The following is a 20,821-nucleotide window of genomic DNA, read 5'->3' as shown; positions in this document are numbered from 1 at the left end:
TCTACATCTCTGTACGCGCGCACACTAAGAAACACCACACTTCTGTGTTAGAGGAAATGGGGCAATTAAGGACAGCTTGGTGCTGCTTGGCAGGGGGTTAATGTGCGGCTCCGTAATTAAAAATAAATTACAGTTTTCCAGTATAAATATTCAAGTTCCACGCCACCGTGTGCCACTGCCTTGTTATGGTATGTTAGCTTTTTTTTCCCCTTCCGTCTGTACAACATCTGGCGTAACATTTCCTGAAGCATCACCAGAATAAATTGAATTTGGTCTTTCTTCAGAGATTCATTTGCGTGAATCATGTTGAGTAAGTGAGTAGGATGGACCTGTGTGGCTGCAGGTTATGGCAAATATCTGTATGGGAAGGTGATGTATGGGAAGGCTCCAAGTAGAGGAAAATCTGTTTTAAGCTGCAAAAGACTTGAGACTTGCTGCTCTAATGGATTTTTATTTTCTTTTAAACTCGTAAAGACACTTGTTTTCTTTTAGTGCTAATTTGACTAGAACATACTGAAGTTCCTGGTTGCAAAATGAGAAAATACAAAAAAGGTCAAGTAGTAAATACTTTGCAAGGCAATATGTGTTGTTACATTCTCCTTTACTAATCTACATTGTAATTTACTTATTTATTTTTACTGTCTTGATCTTTAATTCCAGGGGGAAAAAATTCAGTTTGATCATTTTTTACAAATCAGGAAATTCTCAAAGGTGGCTCAAATGGTCGAGCTAGCATTTCTCCCACACTGTGTTTTTCTTTTGACTTAACCCTGTCAGTATTTTATTAAAGCTGAAAAATAATAATAAACAAAAAAATTAGACATGGCCCGTCTTTTTTGGTCTTGCTCTTATCTTATTTGCTTCAGAAAGTGTCTCTAAAGTCCAATGAAAACAGAAAGGAAAAAATAGGTGCCCGAGTTTAGGTTCACCAAAAACATTTTCATCATATTTATACATGAAAAGAACCAACATTGCCACATATGACATCATAAAACCCACAAAATGAGTAGAGTTATACATTAGTCGGGCTTTTGAGAATCTAAAAGCAAAGGTTTCTCAGTAACCCAATATCTTCTATCTGTGTTTCCCCGTATCAGGAGAATACATCAAGACCTGGAGGCCGAGGTATTTTCTCCTCAAGAGTGACGGTACATTCATTGGTTACAAAGAACGACCACAAGATGTTGACCAGCTGGAAACCCCCTTAAATAACTTTTCCGTTGCACGTGAGTATCTGCTTCTTTCTTTTTCTAAGCACCTTTAGTTTTTTGCTTGAATATTTGTTGTGGTAAATTTTTCATCTGTTCATTTCACGCGTTTTAATAATGTATATCACAGTTTTATCCAAGTACATTGAAAGCTATCACTCTAAATGTACTCTGCAGACAGTCAGGAACACTCCATCACTTACAGTTGGGTACAAAAAACTTGAGACATGTTCGTCTGTTTTTTTTTTTTTTTTTAAAGTTGCCTAAAACTTTAACACCTGTGAGCTATTTTTTAAAACTGTCTGGTACTCCACATCTGAAAATAATTGCACACCAAAAAAATTACGTTGCACCTTTTTTTCTGATTTTTTCTTCCTTGGATGTATCACTGCTACCATTGGTGCAAGTCCCTAAAATGCCTTTAAAGTGTAGCTTTCTTTCTGTCACGCTTTTTTTTAATCTGTCATTTTATTAGTTCATTGGCTGTTTTGATGGGAGTTCCTTAAGTTTGATACTGAAAGAGTAGGACGCCCTCTACTTACATCACTCTCTTCATCTGTTTTTCCCCTGATGAAGAAGCTCCAAAACATTATTTATGTTTTTCTGTTTTTTAAAAAAGCTAATAAAATTGGTCATTCTTTGAAATTACTATGTGAAGAATGGTTATTGTCTCCAACTCAAGCAGAAAAAGGAAGGCATGATTTATTTATTTATTTATTTTTTTGCTCGTATATCTGGTAGAGCCCATTTAGCTCTACTAAAGCCTCTTGCTAATGAAAAGGAATTGAAAATCTCCCTGAGAGGAGACTCCATAGAAAACCTAGAACTTGTGAGATTGATTAAGATATGGGAAGGTCTTGGCTAGAAAATATTGGTGTTACCTCAGTGACCTGATCTTATATCGTAAATAGGTGGAATAAAATCCAATAGGCTGACAAACTCTTTCATCCATGAGGCAGCTTGAAACAGAGTCTCTGCCTCACTACATCGATAAATATCACCAGAGGTGGTTTGGATGTCTTGCCAGAATGCTTTTAGGTGTTTGAAGGCACATGGAATAGACTCTAGATCATACCTTGAAATGTCTGGAGGTTCTTTGTCATTTCTACCTGTGGGATTCTCTGAAACAGAGTGTTACTGGGGAGAAAGATGTATGTACTTCATTCAAAGACCTGTTGCCTCCTTGATTCAATTTGGGAGACAATAAACTTCTATATATTTTGTTTCTCAAATGGCTTAACAAAGCCAGACCTTCAGTATCTTTGTTCATGCAAAATGTAAATGGAACCTATAAGATAAAACTCACATTTTCTGCAGTTTTCTGGGTTAAATCTGGTCAGTCAGACATTTCTAAAACAAGATCTGCATGGACAACCGGTTATTGCAGGGAATAGATACACTGACTAAAATGTAGCATGACCCAAGTCCTCTAGAGTATTTATAGTCTAAGTATAGTGACATACTAAAACATGCAGAAAATCAATATTTGTTTTGGTGTTGCATGTCAGGTGTGTAAAAGGCTAAGTTCACATTGGGTCAGATTTTATCATTGTGTGCTCCTTGCTGCAGTTAGTCAGAAATGTTTCTGAAGATGCTGCAGTATCATCTCTGCAGCATCATTGCGTTGTTGCAAGCAAAGAAAACTTTGCCCCAGAATACACGTAGATAACTATGTGTTTGACTTCAATGCATCAGGTGCTGTCCTCCTCCTCTCTGAGCTTCTTCCACAACCCCTCTACTTTCATATTGTGAAAGAAAACTAAATAGAAGTGCCCAGAGCAACACGGTTCACTCCATCTTCCCATCACAGAAAGTCTCAGCGATAAGCCTCGCAGTTGACTGAACACAACAATTAGACGGCACACTGTTTGTTTAACTTGTTTCCTCCCCGACACTCTTGAGTTATCGTGGCTATTAACTGCCTAATTTCAAGTATTTGTCTGGGCTACGCTCTGAGGCTCTTGTCTCCATCCACGGAGGCTTTGTTTTTGTTTTTTTTTTTTTGTTTTTCCTTGTCACCAGTGCGACCTCATCATAGAGGACACATGGTGTGTCGCTGCTGAGGGGGCGGCTGCAGCTGGATCACACATTCACCCTGATGGAGCCATGTTGGATCTCAGTGGTGGTCCACTTGGAGTCCTCCATCTATCAGACAGGGGCCATATTTGTGTCACACCCAGACATATTTGCTGACATGTTTCATTTGGGAACAGATGTTAATGTGAAGAAGGTGCAGATGGAAATCGCTGCTTTCGTACTTCCAGTTTGTGGAGTATTGTGAGTAATTGTTTTTGGAAACTGCTTACATAACAATTGTTTGCTCCAAAACTGGGGAAATATATATATGTGAAGAAAGTGATGAGTGTATCAGGTCTGCTGATATTTTTTTTTCTATCAGCAAGTGTTGTAATTCGAGACTTTCCACTGTCAGACTATGTGAGAAAAACACATATGTGAGAAAAACAAGAAAAACAGTTTAATAAGAGTAAATGAAGAATGTAAAGATTTCTGTGTAGTGGGATAATTTATATTAAATGTATTAAAAATACTAAAATTTGTATATTAAATGTATTAAAAATACTAAAATTTTTATTTATTCACATGATTACGACACAAAAATGTGTGAAACTTGATGTCCATCCTTCCTTTCTTCCATCTATCCGTTGTCCATTCATTCATGTATCTTCCATTGTTTGTTGTTCCTTCTATCCTTCCATCCACCCATTCGTTATGTCCATCCATGGTCAGTTGTCCATTCATTTGTCTGTCCTTCTTTTTGGCCTTCCATCCGTCATCCATTGTGTCCTCCCTTCATTCCCTGAAACATTTGCTGTAAATGTATGGTGAACTTTTGTATTTTAAATATGAAGGTGAGGACAATGAACTGTGAAAACTCAGAAAGGCGAGTCTGGAAAATTGACATCTTTACTGGGAAAAATTTGTAGGAACCATAGATGTTGGCACATGGGTTGTTCATGACAAAAAGATACCAAATGTCACATTTTAAAGGAGCTTTCAAATCTTTTCCTCCAAAGTGCACCTGTTCTTTTCCAAATTGGCCAACGGTGTCTGTTAGGGTGGCGATAAAGATAAATGGCTGTAACTGTGGGTCTGTCTCTCCTCTCTGCTCCCCTACAACACTGGCCCTTCTCTTCATCTCCCTCCCTGCTCTCTCCCTGGCTGTTGGTCAGAGTGCCAGCTGATGAAGACGGAACGACCCAAGCCCAACACATTTATCATCCGCTGCCTGCAGTGGACCACTGTCATCGAGCGTACCTTCCACGTGGAGACCCCCGAGGAAAGGCAAGCTACAAGCGCACACACACACACACAACACACCCGCCTCTCTTTGCTATTGGAGTTGTAAAACACAAACTGTTTAAATGGAAAGCATTTGTTTCCAGCAAACAGCTGCACAGATTAAGATGTAGAAACTGCTCAAATGTGTACATTTACAATGATTCATTGCTGCGTACTTATTCAAAGTTTGCTGTGATTGGCTGAACTGACACATGAAATTGCTTTCCTGTTGATGAGAACAGAATTGCATGATTAGGCTGCAAGGCTTGCTCAATGGAAAATGAGCTGATTTAATCTCTTTGACTCCTCTGTCTACTTCAGGGAAGAATGGACCAAAGCCATCCAGGCAGTGGCTGAAGGCCTTCATAAACAAGAAGAGGAGAGGATGGACTCCTCTCCAGAGCCCATGGACATGGAGGTCTACCTGACCAAACCCAGACAGAAAGTGGTACTGTATCTCACCCATGCACAGTGTTACACAGTGCCTTTCACAACAACTCATATCAGTTTTTCACATTTTATTACGTAGTAAACACAAACTTTGATGGACTTTATAGAACGTAGTGCATAAATGTGAAGTGATTTTGAAAATCTTTTAACAAACAGAAAAATGTGGCATGCATTTAAAGTTGTGCTGCTTTACTCTATAGTACCTCTAAATAAAACGGAGTGCAATAATTAGTCTGTAGAACTTAACTAACAATGCAGGCTTTAGAGATTTGTTGGAGAACATTGATGAACAAGCAGCATTATGTCGTGCTAGACCTTTTACATCTAACACTGCACATTGCCTTAAGCTTTACATCCAATAACACAATTTAATAATAAATGATCTAAATAATCAAAGAGGACAAGACACGAAAAAGTTTGAGACATGAAAAATTTTGTTGCTTTTGTCCCTAAATGTACTTCTAAAACAGAAGTCAGCCCTGTGGTAATTCTAAGGTTACTCCCCCCGCCCCCCACTTTATCCCTCATTTGGTCATGGTGCCTTTCTTCTGACCTGCCCTTCCCTTCCCTTGATGCTCTCACACAACTCCAGCTTTGCTTCCCCATTCCAACCTTCTGGTCGAAGGCATCAGCCAGGGGTGGCTTGGCACCCAACCCCCCTTTCCCCTTCAAGGCCACAGGATTGGATGTCGTCCCCCACCTCCCCACACACAGATGCATACACACCCATTCACAACATTCTCCTCGGGGTCAGAGGTTAACCAAGTCCCAACCACATTTAGGCCAAACCATTAGTGGAGTGGAAATTGCTTAGTGGGTAAAATGGTGCCTAAAATGCTTTAGTGCTGTTGTCAATCGGATTGTGTGTCCAAGCTGGTCAGAGCTCGAGTTTGCTAATTCTCCTTTTCGTAACCAGATACCACTTTGTCTTCTCTGGCCTTCCAGACTATGCATGACTTTGAATACCTCAAACTCCTGGGAAAAGGCACTTTTGGCAAAGTTATTCTGGTAAAGGAGAAGGCCACAGGACGCTACTATGCCATGAAGATCCTAAAGAAGGAGGTGATCGTAGCAAAAGTGAGTGGTTGCCAATTTGCAAGTAAAGGGTGAAAAACACTTAGGTTTTGGAGTTCAGTGGCGCAATGACTGATACCTAAATAGTTAGCTATTGTAAGACTTGGACAAACACTCTTTGTGCTTTTCTTTTTTCGCAGGATGAAGTGGCACACACACTCACAGAGAACAGGGTCCTCCAGAATTCAAAGCATCCGTTCTTGACTGTAAGGAAGCCCCTCTGTATACTCAACCTTTTTTTAACCCAAAAGAGGCCTTTTTTTAACTCAAGCATCCATTTATTCAGAAAAGCCTACAATTTGGACAGAAAAAAACAAGCACTTTTTATAGTAACACTGGCTGTTTTGGCTTTTCTTAAAAATAAATCTGTGGGTTTTGGTTTGGGAATGTTGTGAAAATAATAAATTATGCACAAATATTGTCGTCGACTCTCAACATGCTGTATTATCTGTTTTCTATTTTTTTTTCTCTCCAGCATTGTCCTCTTTAGATGTCTTTTTTTTTTTTTTTTTTTGAGAATGTTGCTGCAGATGCAGCTATTGCGATTGTATGTTCTTTGTTTAAAGGGCAGCTTCCTCTTGACTAAACTGATAAGTTCTGCTTTAAACATGCTCTTCTTCTGCAGGGACTGAAATACTCCTTCCAGACTCATGACCGCCTGTGTTTTGTAATGGAGTACGCAAACGGTGGTGAGGTAAGCGACATAAACCGCCCAAACCTTTGTTGTTGCATCAGTTTTTCTTACTACTTGGTCACTGCTAATTATTTTTTTTTTGCCTTGACCGCTTGACTGATGAACTTTGTTCTCATTTGAACATCCCTGTCTTCCCCTTCAGCTTTTCTTCCATCTGTCAAGAGACCGGGTATTTTCAGAAGAGCGGGCACGGTTCTATGGTGCAGAGATAGTGTCAGCGCTGGATTACCTACACGCTGAGAGAAATGTGGTTTATAGAGATCTCAAGGTATCAAGGAAATATGTGGACTTTTCTGCTTTTTCTTCTTTTTGTTACTTTATTTTGTAATACACGAGCACAAAGTAGAACATAAATGTGGCGGAAACATTTAAAAATAAGTTTTTTAAAGGTATTTGCAAGTAAGAATCCAAATTCTGGCATGCATATGTGAAATCCAGTTTCATCAATTGCATTCAGAAGAAAATTAATACCTGTGTGTAATTTAATCTCAGCATAGAGGTTTGTTTTTTAGTGAACATTGGTAAACAAAACTAAAAAATATCTTCAGACGGTTACTATGGGGTTAGAGTCTCCACAAATGTATCTTCCAGAATACTGTTCTATCTATCATTCCAAAAGAGAGAGGTATATATCACTCCTGTTAACCTACCAAGACATGACACTGTTGGCTAGCTGGTCTTAATGGCAACTTTATATGCAAAGAGCCACATCCTGAGAAGGAGAATTTTTTTTGACAGGTAAACTTAGTCTTTTTCACAAATCTGGCTTTTATAAAAGTTTGGTGAGAAGAAGCACTGTTGAATCCGAAAAAATCCAGTAGTCTCATTCAAAGTAAACCATAAGCTATGTCGAGGCACAGCAAGTACTCTGAAGAAGGTGCTCTGCTTGGATGAGACCAGATTAAACTTTTTTTACCTACACATATAATACTACATGGTAGAAAATGAACTCTATACATACACAACATCTATACAGTGAAACGGAGTGGTTTTCTCTTTTCTCTCTCTTGCAACCCAAACTGTCCTTCAGTCCGGTGCATTGTCTCAGCTAGTCCTTTTCTTGAATGACAATTTTGTTTGCAGGGACTTCATAATTATTATTTTTTTAATCTATTTTGGATATTTAAAATATCTTCCAGTTCCAGTGTTAAATGTTCATTAGAGAATTTAAAGTTTATTGATCTTTGAGAGTGTGTTTTTGCATCTTTATGACATTACCATTACATCATCTGAAAATGAACTCAAAACGACAATATTGTCGTCTGTCACGATAACTTATGGAACAATTTATTGTCCAGTAAAATTTGTAATTATGGCGGGCGTATTTACATCCAATCTAATGGAGATTGTACAATTGTTCAAAAATGTCAACCTTCAGATCAGGGGTGTCCAAGACCATCCTCATGCTTCAACTTTTAGATGTAAAATTTCTCTGAATCAAATCTCTGAAACCCATAATCAGCAATATTGTTCAGCTCTGCAGAGGCCTGGTAATTAGCCATTCATGGGATATAGGTGTGTTAAAAGAAGAAATGTATCTAAAAATTGCAGGATGGTAGAACTGCACCTCTGCTCCACATACTCAAAGCTGATGCAGAAATGCCTCAAAAGACTTTCAGCTGTGAAATATTCCTGCAAAGTATTAACCAAGCTGACTACATGGGCACACCACTCTTTACAGATTTTTATTTGTAGAAAATTTTTAAGTGTCACCTTTTCTTCTACTTCACTTTATGCTTTATTTTGTGTTAATTATATAAGAGCCTAATAAAAGGCATTAAAGTAGCAAAATATCGAAGGGGTATGAGTACTTTTGGGAGGTTTGTGCTCATCCAGAGCTGTGGCAGCGGACAGGCCTTATTGATCTGCCTCCCCCACATCAGCCTCTAGACATCACTGCAGCTGGAGAAGAGTCTGGTCCGAACGTTACTGCAGTGAGACAGAAATAACCAGAGCTGCCTCTAATAGCGCACATGCAGAGCCCATTATGTGGTCCACTTTGCAATTTATATTGTTTTGTAAATTGACACTGCAGTTGAGCAGGCTTTTTTTTTTTTCTTTTTTTTTTCTTGGCAAAAAGGAAACGACTAACCATCCATCATTACAGCTGTAGTTGTGCCGTATTGATGGGCATGTTTGGATTCAGGAATGCAATCAGTGCTGCAGTGGGCATCTCGAGCCGTACTTCTTCCAGCTGATAAAACTATACCAGCCAGGTCAGCACAGCGCAGCTCTCCCTCCCTCCTTCCCTCCCTTGGGTTTACGAGGCAGGCTCCCAGCCTGTGAGGGTTCTCCAGAAAATGCCAGGGTAGCAGGATTGGAGGATGTGCTGACTCTGGCCGGCCGCTGCTGGCCACGTGTGAGCTACAGCTGCTGGGTGACTTTTAACAGGAAGAGAGAGAGGAGGGCGTTAAACCTCGAGTCATGACACCAAATAATCAACATCCATACAGGTTGTAGCTCTGATTACCTTCACATGTTGTCATAGAGTAAAACGTTCTATGCTAACGTATTTGTGTTTTGTTGCAGTGCAGCTGTAAACTTTTTTATTGGGATGGTTTTGTGATGGAGACGCACAAAGTAATTTGAAGTTGTGAAGTTAATGTAAAATGATGTACAAGTTTTCAAATATATATATATATATATTCCATCCAGTGATTTACATTTTCTCAATTATATTATTTAATTTTTTTTTTTTTTAAATATAGCACATTTACTCTTTCCCCCGAATGAAATCCATTGCAACCACTTGCTTTCTAAAGTCCCTTATCTAGTTGAAGTCCACTAAAATGTTAAAACGGGGATTCTATAAAGCTTTTTTTGCAAGAAAAATGGAAAAAGGATGTGGAGGAAACATCATAGAACATTGTGGTGGCAGCATCATGCTGCTGTTTTTTATCAGCTTGGAGAGAAACTCGGAGAGTCAGAACTGCAGAGGAGTGGTTCAGATAAAAACATGCTAATGTTTCAGAAATGCATCGAATACTTTTGCATGACACAACACTGGTTGAGCAGCAGGAGTGTTTTTCTATAGACGTTATTTGATCCAAAACTTCCCCTCACTCACACGTGGCAATGTTTTTCAAATTGATTTGCAAAACAGGAAATTAAAATAACATCCTCCTTTTTTTTTCTTGTCAAAAAGGGAAGAAAGATGCTGGTGGCTGACTAATTTTCTTTCACCAAAACATTCATATGATTAATTATACCTGGTTTTATTAAACATCCATTCAGTCAAATGGTACACTAAATGCCGAAGTGAAATAAGGAGAAAATTTGTTGACTGTTACCTGTGGGGAAATATGAATAGCAATTCCTCTTTGCAGACATTACAACCCTTTGAGGTGAATTCATTCATTCATTATCAAGCAACTGGGAAAACTGAAATAAAAGGTATATAAATGGTTTGATATGCTAATAGGATTGAAGTGTCAAAGGTCTCAAAATTCAGTGAACACACATTCTAAATTTAAAAAACATGAAAATTAGTACAATTATCAAATGCATTTGTTATTTAAATGTTCCAATTTTTTTTTTTACGCAGTACATTTTTAAATTATTTATTATACTGTGCCATAATATTTTAGCAGGTTTTTTATTCTTACTCTAGAATGTTTTGTAATGTATTTTGTTTGATGGGGACCTGATTAGATCACTATGGTTCAAGTTGACCAGCAGTGGCACAGGAAATATATTAAAAAAACAGAAACAAAAAATGTTTGATTTTTAACACGCATTTGTTTTGAGCTTAACTCTTAAATGTGTATTAAAGTGTTTGCAAATTTAATCATCGATTTATATTTCTTCATGCAATGCACTTATTACATTGCAATTTGAATTTACATTTATAAGTGGTTACTTGGCAAATTAGTTAATTTGTTGCACTTCTGGCCCTCAATAGATTTGTTTTCACTTATCACTTAAACCCTTTTTTCCCCCATAATTTTTATTCCTAATCCAACATGTCCTCCATTTCAAAAAAAAAAAAGAAGTGACTTTTATGTACGTTTGTGTTTTTTTTATTCTACAGCTGGAAAACCTCATGCTGGATAAAGACGGACACATAAAGATCACAGATTTTGGTCTCTGTAAGGAGGGGATCAAAGACGGAGCCACTATGAAAACTTTCTGCGGGACGCCAGAGTACCTCGCACCTGAGGTAAACATGACGGTGCAACACTTTACCTGATGATTTGAAGTCTCTTAATATCTTTCTGAAGCCACTTGCATATCTAAGTCAAATAATTTTTAAACACTTCATTTTCACCATCAGGTTTCTCCCTACCCGTTTCCATTTGGCTAAATGTTGTTGAAACACAATATTCGTTTTCATCTGTAGGGAAACGGCTGTCGAATATATTGCCTATTAAAGTGCATGGACACATGCTCCATCCAGCCTCTCATCCAAAGTTGGATGACACCAATTTTCTTTGATTTTAATGAGATGTCAACCTTTTCTCTCATTCACAGTGAAGAAAAATGCTTGATTACAAATTGAAGTGTTAAAATACACATCCCGATTAAAAACTGGACAACCATGTTAACTCTAATCACATCCTGATTTTTTTTTTTTCCAGCTATAAGGCGATTGGCAAAAATCAAGCCAACTTTTATCAAGAAGAACCCTAGATACACAGATCCATGTTTTTATTACCTACTAGTTTGTGGTCAGTCAAATTTCTCTGCTGCTCACCAGATACAATTTTTAGCTTCCCCCCCCTTAAGTATTTAATCTTGGTCAATGTTGTTGTCTTTTTTAAGTGCTTTATAAAGTGTTACAGTGTGGATCCTAGTGATGAATGCTGCCTATAAACACAGGGGATTTGTAGAGCCCACCAGTCCGCTAACAAAAATACGCCATTTATTTGTGGACCTCATTGTATGGAAGCGTCTGAAGAAAAGAGCAGCTGCCCCAAAATGCCTCTCTAATCTCCAGCTGAAGTTGAGTTAATGAGTGTGCAGTGTGCCCAGGGCATGGCAGCCTGCTCTCATATTTGTCGTGTCTTGAGGTTGTTGTGTGCAGGTATGACAAGTGTTGGAGGTGTAACCCTATATGCTGTATTGTGCATGTGTTCGAAGTGTGTTTGTGGGTTCTCCCCGCATGTTGTCATAAAAATGCTTTCCGGAAGAAGGGTGTCCATGTTGATGCAGTTGTCGTATCGTTGTTTTTAGTCTGAGTTTGGACTTTTGTGTTTGAAGGAGAAGGTGTTTGGCCGGCTGGATTTCAGGAAATGTGAACTTCTGTCTGGGAAATCGCGGAAAAGAGAAACCACATGGGCTCCAGCTGTTATGTGGCACCCGGAGAGGCACTGCTTGGGATGCTTCACCTGCACTAAGCACACAATCCCACAAAGCTTCACTCCTCCTCAGGATCATATACATTTTCTGCAAAAATGCTAAAACTCCTTGAAGTTTCTGACATTTTGTCAAACTACTTATACGTATTATACCTTTCCCCATGAAGCAAGTAAATAAAACCAATTTCCTTCAGATGTCATCCAGTAAATTCCTCTTATACAATTTAATTTCAGTGTAAATACATCTGTTTTGTGAAGGCCACAGTCACTCAGCAGATCTGCCCTGTGGAGAAGAGTGGCCAGAAGAAAATCCATTTTGACAGAAAGTTAAAACAAGTCCTGTTTGTAGTTTTTCATGAGGAATTTATCAAACACCTCAAACTTCTGGAAGATTCTTCAGTGGGCAGAACTTGTTTGCATATAATCGGAACAGTTTTAAAAGAATACTTTTTTTCCAAACTCGGTGATATGCTGCTGACAAAATGCATTGAAGTTTGTGAATGCACAATTACAACATATGCAGCGAGATTAGAGGTAGGAATACTTTTACAAGGCACACTGCCTCATAAACCTTTTCAAAGAAAAAGACAGCAACTTTTTATCTATTGCAATTATTTCTGGTTTTCTATCCTCATCCGGAGCTTCTTCCCAGCCCACTCCAGTGACAGCTCTAAACTCACTAGTGGAGCGCTGGTAGACATCAGGGGGCATCGCCATGGTAACGGGGTCGCTGCTGAGCGTCTCAATGGAGTACGGGCCAGGCAGTGTTACAGGTTTTTCTGCAATAAACAATGACCTTGTTGTGTGTGCTGCACAGGAATGCTGTAATGTCTGGGAATATTCCACCCAGAGCTGCAGAGAAAGAGAGGGAGAGGTAGGGAGGATAGACTTGGCCTGCAACAACCTGACCAGTTTGTCTCCGGAGTAAAGCGCCGGACAAATTCACTTAGTCACTTTTATTAAACACTTACAGAAAGAAAACTATTATTGGCTGAGGGAATTGGCTGTTGGGGAACGTCCACAAAGAAAAATGTGGACGTGTTTAATCTAGCCCCCAACACCAGTCTGTATTCGGCGTCTTGAAAGATTAATGGCCGTCAGTGTAGAACATTGTGAGCTGAAAAACGGCAGTAGGAGACTGTAGCTCCCAAGAATCAGCAGCAAGTGTGTTTTTTTTTTTTAATCCTCCTCCTTCTTCTCTCTTCCGCTGCCTCTGCTCCTTTGGGGCAGTGTAACAGTATTAGCTTAGGGCCGGGGCCCAAATAGGCAGGCAAGCAAGCAGGCAGTCCTGGTTACGTATATGAGGGATGAGCTTGGCTCCTGCGCTCCTGGCAGCTTCACAGCTGTGGTGCTCTTCTACATATATGGGGCAGCTGCGGGCCCAGCTGTCGCACGGTGTGAATCACACGACAGCAGCGCTGGAAATAGAGACGGCCCAGTAATCTTAGCCCCGCTCCGGCTTCACGTTACCCCCCTCCGCTGCCCTCCCGGCCCTTCCCGTCGATCCTCTGCACTCACCGCAGGACCAGACCGAGGGCCCACACAAGACATGCAAGCTGCATGCGTGCTCACTCACCAGCATTCTGGTTCCTTTTACGGACACTTCAGTCCATCTGTTTCTGCAGGACCACCCCTCTCTCTGGGCCGGTGCACTTTTTGTGTCCTTGTCTAATTCGTTTAATCCGCCCTTATCTTTTTACCCAAGTTTCTAATATTAGGTCTGAAATTTGTAGCATCATGCTGCTGAGGGTGTGGGAGAACACACTGTTCTCGTTGTCTTGATTTAACCTTCAACATCCGCCTGGTGAGGTAGAATCCAGTACATGTCCCCAGACACCCTGGAACAACTCCACTCTGCAGAGCGTTCGTCATGCAACAGGTTACACTGTTCACCAAGCACAACACCAGAGGAGTTTCTAATTAGGAAATGTCACAAAAAGTCATCTTATGAAAAGGATATGATTAAATATTTCCCCCTCTGTGACTCCAGCTGTGTTTAATTGAACAGTTTGGTATCATTTGTTCATGTGAAAGACTTCATTCCTCTGCTGCTTGTTGATCTGTATGCGTTTGTGTATATGTGGAAGGGGTTGAGGTGATTAAATATGCAAGGCTCCAGGGGAAACTCTATACTTGCTCCTAATGTGAGATGTGAGTCAGTGTTGGCTGGAGCAGCCTAAAAACTTCTGACCAGAGGGGGGAGAAGGTGATGTCGGTGGGGGTTGGTTGGGATGTCCAAACACAGACGTCCAGAATCAGATACTGTCGTTGCAGAAGTGTTTCATCTACTTTTGTGTGCATACATTTTCACCACTTTTATTTTCCTGTTGATTTAGGATTGCAGCTTGTGTTCTGCATATTCTTTTTTTTTTTTTTTTTTTTTTTTATAAATCAGACTGATTAACATTATAGATCCAGATGTCATCTTATCACCTATATGCATGGTTCTCTTTTTCCTGTTTGTTCAGCAGGAGTAGCTGCAATGACTTTTGCTCTCAAATGGCCTATAAATGTATTTATCTGCATTTAAAGCAATATAAGGGTGTATTATGCTTTAAGTTTTGTACTTTAAAATACATTTTGGGTCCATAATGTCTTTAGATGTCTAAAAATATGAACAAATAAGAAGTACAAAACTTCTGATTTAGATCTATTCTTAACAACTGTATTTTAAATCCTCCCCCTCTCCAAGGTCCTAGAAGACAATGACTACGGCCGTGCTGTGGACTGGTGGGGTCTGGGCGTGGTGATGTATGAGATGATGTGCGGCCGGCTGCCGTTTTACAACCAGGATCACGAGAGGCTGTTTGAGCTCATCCTCATGGAAGACATCCGTTTTCCTCGGACTCTCGGCCCTGAGGCGCGCTCGCTGCTCTCCGGTCTCCTTAAGAAGGACCCAATGCAAAGGTCGGTGTGTCCCCTCAGTCAGGTCTCATTTCTAGCTTTTATTTATCTTTACAGTCGCTTGCTTTTAAGGTGTGGCATTAAACTCCTTGTTTTTGGGTTTCCAGGTTAGGCGGAGGGCCTGATGATGCCAAGGAGATCATGCAGCACAAATTCTTTGCTGGGATAAATTGGCAAGATGTCTATGAAAAGAAGGTGGGGTTCTGAAATATTTATTTTTCCTGCGATTTATATAAAGCAGAATTGCCAACACTGTCAGAGTGACAACTGTTCCTACGGCAATAAATGGCTGTTGATGTAAGCATGTCTCCCCTCTAACAGCTTGTCCCGCCGTTTAAGCCCCAAGTTACCTCAGAGACAGACACAAGATATTTTGACGAGGAGTTCACAGGACAAACCATCACCATCACGCCACCCGGACAAGGTAGCATCACTTTCACATGTGAATGACCGCGCTAACAACTTACAAACAGTTCCACTCAATATTTACAATATGTCACAAAGCCTATCCACAATTTTTTAACTTTCCACATAATTATTTGCTGTATTTAAAGAGTTACCTTTTTTTTAAATATGACTGAGAGCTTTACCCGGCTTCATTAGGTACAGTGTGCCCTCTTCAGGACATGCAACACTATTAAAATAGACCTCAGAAAACCATTAAAGTAAGCGGGGAGATGAGCACTTTGAATGGCAATGATCATTTGGGGCAAATTTTACAAAATTAAAGAAAAAATATATAAATATTAATAAAAGGATAAGTGGATGGATGGGTGGATAGATAAGGTTAAGTGTTATCTACCAATTTTCAATGCAGATTTCAATCTGTTAAAAGGCATTGGACTTGGAAAAAAAAATCTCCAGTTTTCATGCTTTCTAAACTTTTCAGATTTTTGTCGCATTAGAAGTCCAAATTCCAATTTTTAATAAGTTTTTTGAGATATCAGAAAAATCAAGAACAAGTAGAACTGAAAGGATACTATTTTTGATCAGGAGTGTAGTACAAATACAAGTGTGTATTGCAGCTATATTTAAGTCTTCATGATTCTGTTTGTTTACCAATATTCTCTAACAAACATCTGGAGCCTTACCAGAACAGCTGGATTTATAACAAATAAATTACACCAAAGTGGATTCTGTTTACTAATTAGGTGGCTTCTGAAGGTAATTATTGTACTGAATTTTATTTAGGGAAATCAGGATAAAGGGTACACAACCTACTATTGATCCATTACATAAAATCCCATTAATATACAAAATTTTTAATGTTGAAAAATGTTACCTTGTCAGACAAATTGTATCTTTAACAACAAACGGATAATTCTTTTTATTTTTTTTTTATCCCCAGATGACAGCATGGAGTCTTTCGACAGCGAGCGACGACCCCACTTCCCACAGTTCTCCTACTCTGCCAGTGGGACAGCCTAATATGCAAATCTCAAACATTCCTCCGGTCCCACCATCATTCCCTCTCTCCATCCGACTGCACTCTCAAAAGGCCCCAGCCTGCTCAGCCTCGTCTTCCCCCAGCATTGTCTGCACAAGCCCCCCGTCGGATGTCTCAGTCTGCGAGCCGTTGTTGTTGTTGTTTTACAGGATGGAGGAAGTGCGAGACAAAAACAAAGATAAACGTGCTTGTTCTTGGTGGCCTTTGAAGACTGACCATGGAGATAACACTACCCTGCATTTCCTGGTTGTTATGCTGTATACAGAGCAGGCATCCGTACTCCATAATGAACGGGGAAATGTAGCTATGCACAAATTGGGCTACTCCCATAACTCAATGGGGTTTTTTTTTCAGTTTTTTTTTTTTAAGGGGTTGTTTATATTCAATAAAATATCAACCATTTCAAATAGGTTTTAGGCATGCTGTGGACCAAAAACACCAATGTAAAGCAGAGAGTGTGTTTGTTGAGTGGGTGATTTATTCATGTTTTTCGAGTCTTTTCGGACATTTTTGGCCTCAAAGTGAATGTACCGTATCAAATAAAGTTAATCTTCCTTCATACCGATGTGTTGTAACACATGTCTAATTCTCCTAAGACCGAAAAGTCCTCTTCGCTTTAAGCTACCCTTGATACAAAACTGAAACCGATCTGTCGTATTACCATTTCACACAATATGTCTGAGGAATCAGCAGTGCAATCTAGTCTAACGTGACACGAGCGTGAGTGCTCATTCGGTTTGTTTAAGAATTGCTTGCACATCACTCAGATCCACTGTTTCCTGTTCAGGCCAATAAAAAGCATCTCCACTCCTGAAGTCGGTGCTTACACTTCCTGGTGCCTTTTCATGTGGATGCTCCTTCTCCAAGCTCGTCTTTTCTCCTTTTGATTTTTCCTCTGTATACAGTACACTATTGGGTGCTATATTCCACCTGGTGCATATGCTGCAGCCTCAGTGAGGTCACTTCAACATAATACACTTCTTTAGGAAAACTTTGCAAGCAAACTAGGCTTCAGGGGAAAACGGTGATCTTTCATTTGCTTCTTTAGGGGACTTTCACCCCTCTCACTAGCTTCTGAGTTATTTATGAGACCAATGTGGATGAAAAGGAGTTTCACTGTGCCAATGATATGCACTTTGTTGCCCAAAAATGATTGTATTAGGACCCCCTCTATGGCTGGTAAAGACTAAATTAGCTTCCTTTTGTAAGATGAATTTGTGTGTTGTGGATACGTTTGAAACTAGACGCGTTGGTTTGAATCATTTCTTGTGCCGAGGCTAAAACCGATGCTCTTCTTTCACAAGTTTCCGGAAGCTCTTCAGTATTTTTATAACGACAGATAATCATTGTCAAAAGTGCATATTTTCATTGAATGTAATGGGGTCTTTTTATATTGTTTTCTCTTCAGTCGTTTGCAAACCTTTGTTCACTCTGAGTCTGTTTGTTACTTATTCCTATGCACACTCCCGTCTTGGCTGTCACCTTCTGAAAATAGGGGGAAAAAAAAAAAAAAATCATTTTATATTTTTTACTTCAACTCTTTTTGTACCTGCCCCTCCTGTATTCCTGTGACCGAGGACACCAGCTTTAGTAAACAAATAATATAAACTTTGTACACTGTTTTTACATGTTTTCTTCTCAATTGATTAAATAAAAGGTCTTATCAACTGATTGACTCATTTCTCTTAAGATTACATTCAAAGAAATCCAGAAGGCAAAACATGCAAACGTGTTGATGAAATCTTGGGCTAAACGCCTTGATTTCATTATTGGAGGTTATTTGTATTTGTGACAAATGTTTTTCCAAAATGTCTTCTATTTGTTTCCTTTATTTTTTAATGGATATCCATGTAAAATTATATTAAAAATGTTGAGGGAAAAAGGAAATTAAATGTTTTGTAACTAATTCAAGAATTTAGTCATTGAGGACGGTGCTGTGGGCAGTCATCATCTCTGATAGCAGCCAGTCTGGAAATAAGTCTATAGAAGCCTGTGACTGAAGACTGTCGCAGTATGACCGTCTCATGAATGCTCTGGTGTGCTGTCTTCTCTTTTTTCTGGACACCACAGGTGATCTTTCATAGTAGCATCCTGAATAACATCCATTGTCGCCAAGGACTGCTAATCCACCTCATTTGCTTTTCCTGCTCCTCTTTAACCATATTTCTATGTCCTCCACAATCATGGAGAATATGATCATTCACACCCTCCATAAAGAGTGCAAGCCACAGAAGATTGATGCTAAAGAAGCTCGCTGTTTAATGCGCTTCATCAAAGCAAATTGATGGAAGGCCAAGAAGAAGGAAAAATGTGCAAAGCAACATATACGACAACCACAGGCTTGAGCTGACTGAGGCAAATTCTCCTGAATAATTTGAAAAGTCAGAAAGTGCAGCTGGAGTGTGTTTATTCAGGATATTGGCTTCATCTATCATTTCTAAATCGGAGACTTCAGAAGTATCTTACCTGGGCGAAGTGGACTGTTGTTCAGTGGTCAAACATTTCTTTTGGAAGTAAGGTTTGCATTTCACTTAAAATGCAAGATACCAGAGGTTGGATGCAAAGTGGAGGGTCACAGAATCGAAGGTTGAAGTGTGACGTTGTCCCAGTAGTGATGATTTGAGGAGCCATGTAAGTGGTGTTGGTCTTCTGTGTTTTATCAAACCTAAAACATCTCCATCTACCTGGAAATCTTAGAATATTTCATGCTTTCATCTTCTGACGAGCTTCATGAAGATGGCACCTGTCCACACTTTCAAAAGTGTCAGTACTTGCTTGAACAACAATGCTGATCTATAACGTCTTTAGAGAATTGTCAAGAGGAAGATGAGACACCAATAAAGCAACCTGTCTTCCCTGAATGTCTCACAGTGCTGAATAGGTGAACTAATGCACTGTAAAGAGTGAATTAGTGCACCAAATGTGAACTGACTAAGTATTGACTGCAGATATTGTGAAGTACACATCCATGCTTTTTTGCAGAAAGACATTTTTGTATTGTAAAGATGAGTATTGTTACAATTTTCTGAGGTACTGAATTTAGTTTGTATTAACTGCAGGCCATAATTATCTAAATCACCACAGATAAATGCATCAAATGTGCAATTATCCTTTTTTTATTTTATTTGAGTAACTAAAAGGAATAATCTCATTTACTAAAACACATTGTAAGGCTAAGTTGCAGCTGGATCAGGAGGCTGACCTTTGCCGTTTAACTGTAAAAAAAATAACTTACACGGGAATTTAGCTTGTCTAAAACTTCCCTTGAACGTGAATTATGACCAAGAGTGAGAAAAGTGTTCTAACACACAGCGTCTTTATGTGTGTATGGCAGCTCGTGTCCAAGTCCAGGGTTTTGCAGCTGGTCTGAGACAAGGAGAGATGCTCCGTTCCCCTGGGGGCGCCTTGGGCAGATGGTAAAGTCTCTGGAGCAGATGTTGACAGCCAGAGCTCACAGTCTGCTGTTTTGGCCAGCTGCAATGCACAGCAACATTACAAGCTGAGGCAAAAGGTTTGGACCCAGTATGACACTCACCTCGCCTGGCTTTTTTTTTTTTTTGGCTGGACTGGTCCTGAACGCAGCACAAAACTGAGATGTTGCTTTGGCACAGACCTCACCTGAACTGTGACGTCACTTACTGTATATCACACACAGTGTGGAAGTCGGGACCCCTCCTGTATTTTTACATAGCATTCAGACATTGAGTCTCTGAAATCTGGGTGTTGTTCCTGACAGCTCAGTGTCACTTCAGAGACATTCCTGGCAGCTGTTTTGAAATGACTTTTCCCCATTTCATGAAGGTTGCTAAGCTCAGACTGCTGCTGGCTGAACTGGGGATGACTACCGGGACTCACTTGTAGTTTTGCTTTGACTTCCCAGTCACACATCATCTTTATGACTTTAGATTGTGAATAATTAAAACTTCTAACTGGTGCAAATTTAATATCCCACTTCACTCTAGTTTTGATGTGAAAGTCAAAACAATTGTCAACCAAACCTGCCCTGTTAGTTTAGGCTGAAAGCAGGGGTGAGTTTGACCTTTCTTCATTTTTTATACATTTAAGATTTTTCATTGAAAAAGAAATAGAAATCCACTTTCCTTCCATTTCTCAATTATGCATCTCTTTGCTTTGGTCGTATAAAAATGTTCAATACGTTCCATTAAAATTTGTGGTTACGACATGACAAATTGCAAAATAAGCTCAAGTGGTATAATATTAAGGAAAAATGCTGGATATCTTTAAGCAACCCAGATCTTAGGCTTGACACTTTTATCCCAAGGTCAAAAGTTAATCTTGTCACTCCAATAATAGTGATCAATTCTTCCAGTCTGTTGCACCTTAGGGATTTCTTCCTAAGGCTGTTAGCTGCATAGCTTTTGCTGCTGAAGTAGACAAACCTTGAGTTAGACATTTTGCTTTGATGTTGCCTACTATTATTTTGTCT

At 39.5% G+C, this 20,821-nt stretch overlaps 1 protein-coding gene across 2 annotated transcripts in view; it reads left to right on the top strand.

Annotated features, from left to right (window-relative positions):
* The window catches only part of akt1 (AKT serine/threonine kinase 1), a 44,673-nt gene extending 26,631 nt beyond the window's left edge, over positions 1-18,042 (top strand). For both annotated transcript variants that reach the window (XM_008399446.3, XM_008399445.3), the window contains 12 exons: positions 1,098-1,226; positions 4,400-4,511; positions 4,830-4,956; positions 5,904-6,035; positions 6,173-6,238; positions 6,658-6,726; positions 6,869-6,994; positions 10,757-10,885; positions 14,716-14,930; positions 15,035-15,122; positions 15,249-15,351; positions 16,276-18,042. In XM_008399446.3, coding sequence (XP_008397668.1) covers positions 1,098-1,226; positions 4,400-4,511; positions 4,830-4,956; positions 5,904-6,035; positions 6,173-6,238; positions 6,658-6,726; positions 6,869-6,994; positions 10,757-10,885; positions 14,716-14,930; positions 15,035-15,122; positions 15,249-15,351; positions 16,276-16,355 — 1,376 coding nt within the window. In that variant the 3' untranslated portion in view covers positions 16,356-18,042. The remainder of the gene's footprint in view (positions 1-1,097; positions 1,227-4,399; positions 4,512-4,829; positions 4,957-5,903; positions 6,036-6,172; positions 6,239-6,657; positions 6,727-6,868; positions 6,995-10,756; positions 10,886-14,715; positions 14,931-15,034; positions 15,123-15,248; positions 15,352-16,275) is intronic.
* The last annotated feature ends 2,779 nt before the right edge of the window (positions 18,043-20,821 follow it).

The sequence above is a fragment of the Poecilia reticulata genome, chromosome 22, assembly GCF_904066995.2.
Source record: "Poecilia reticulata chromosome 22, P_reticulata-male-v2, whole genome shotgun sequence".
NCBI lineage: Eukaryota > Metazoa > Chordata > Actinopteri > Cyprinodontiformes > Poeciliidae > Poecilia > Poecilia reticulata.
Note: the sequence above shows the minus strand (reverse complement) of the source record. Positions and strands in the feature narration are given on the sequence as shown.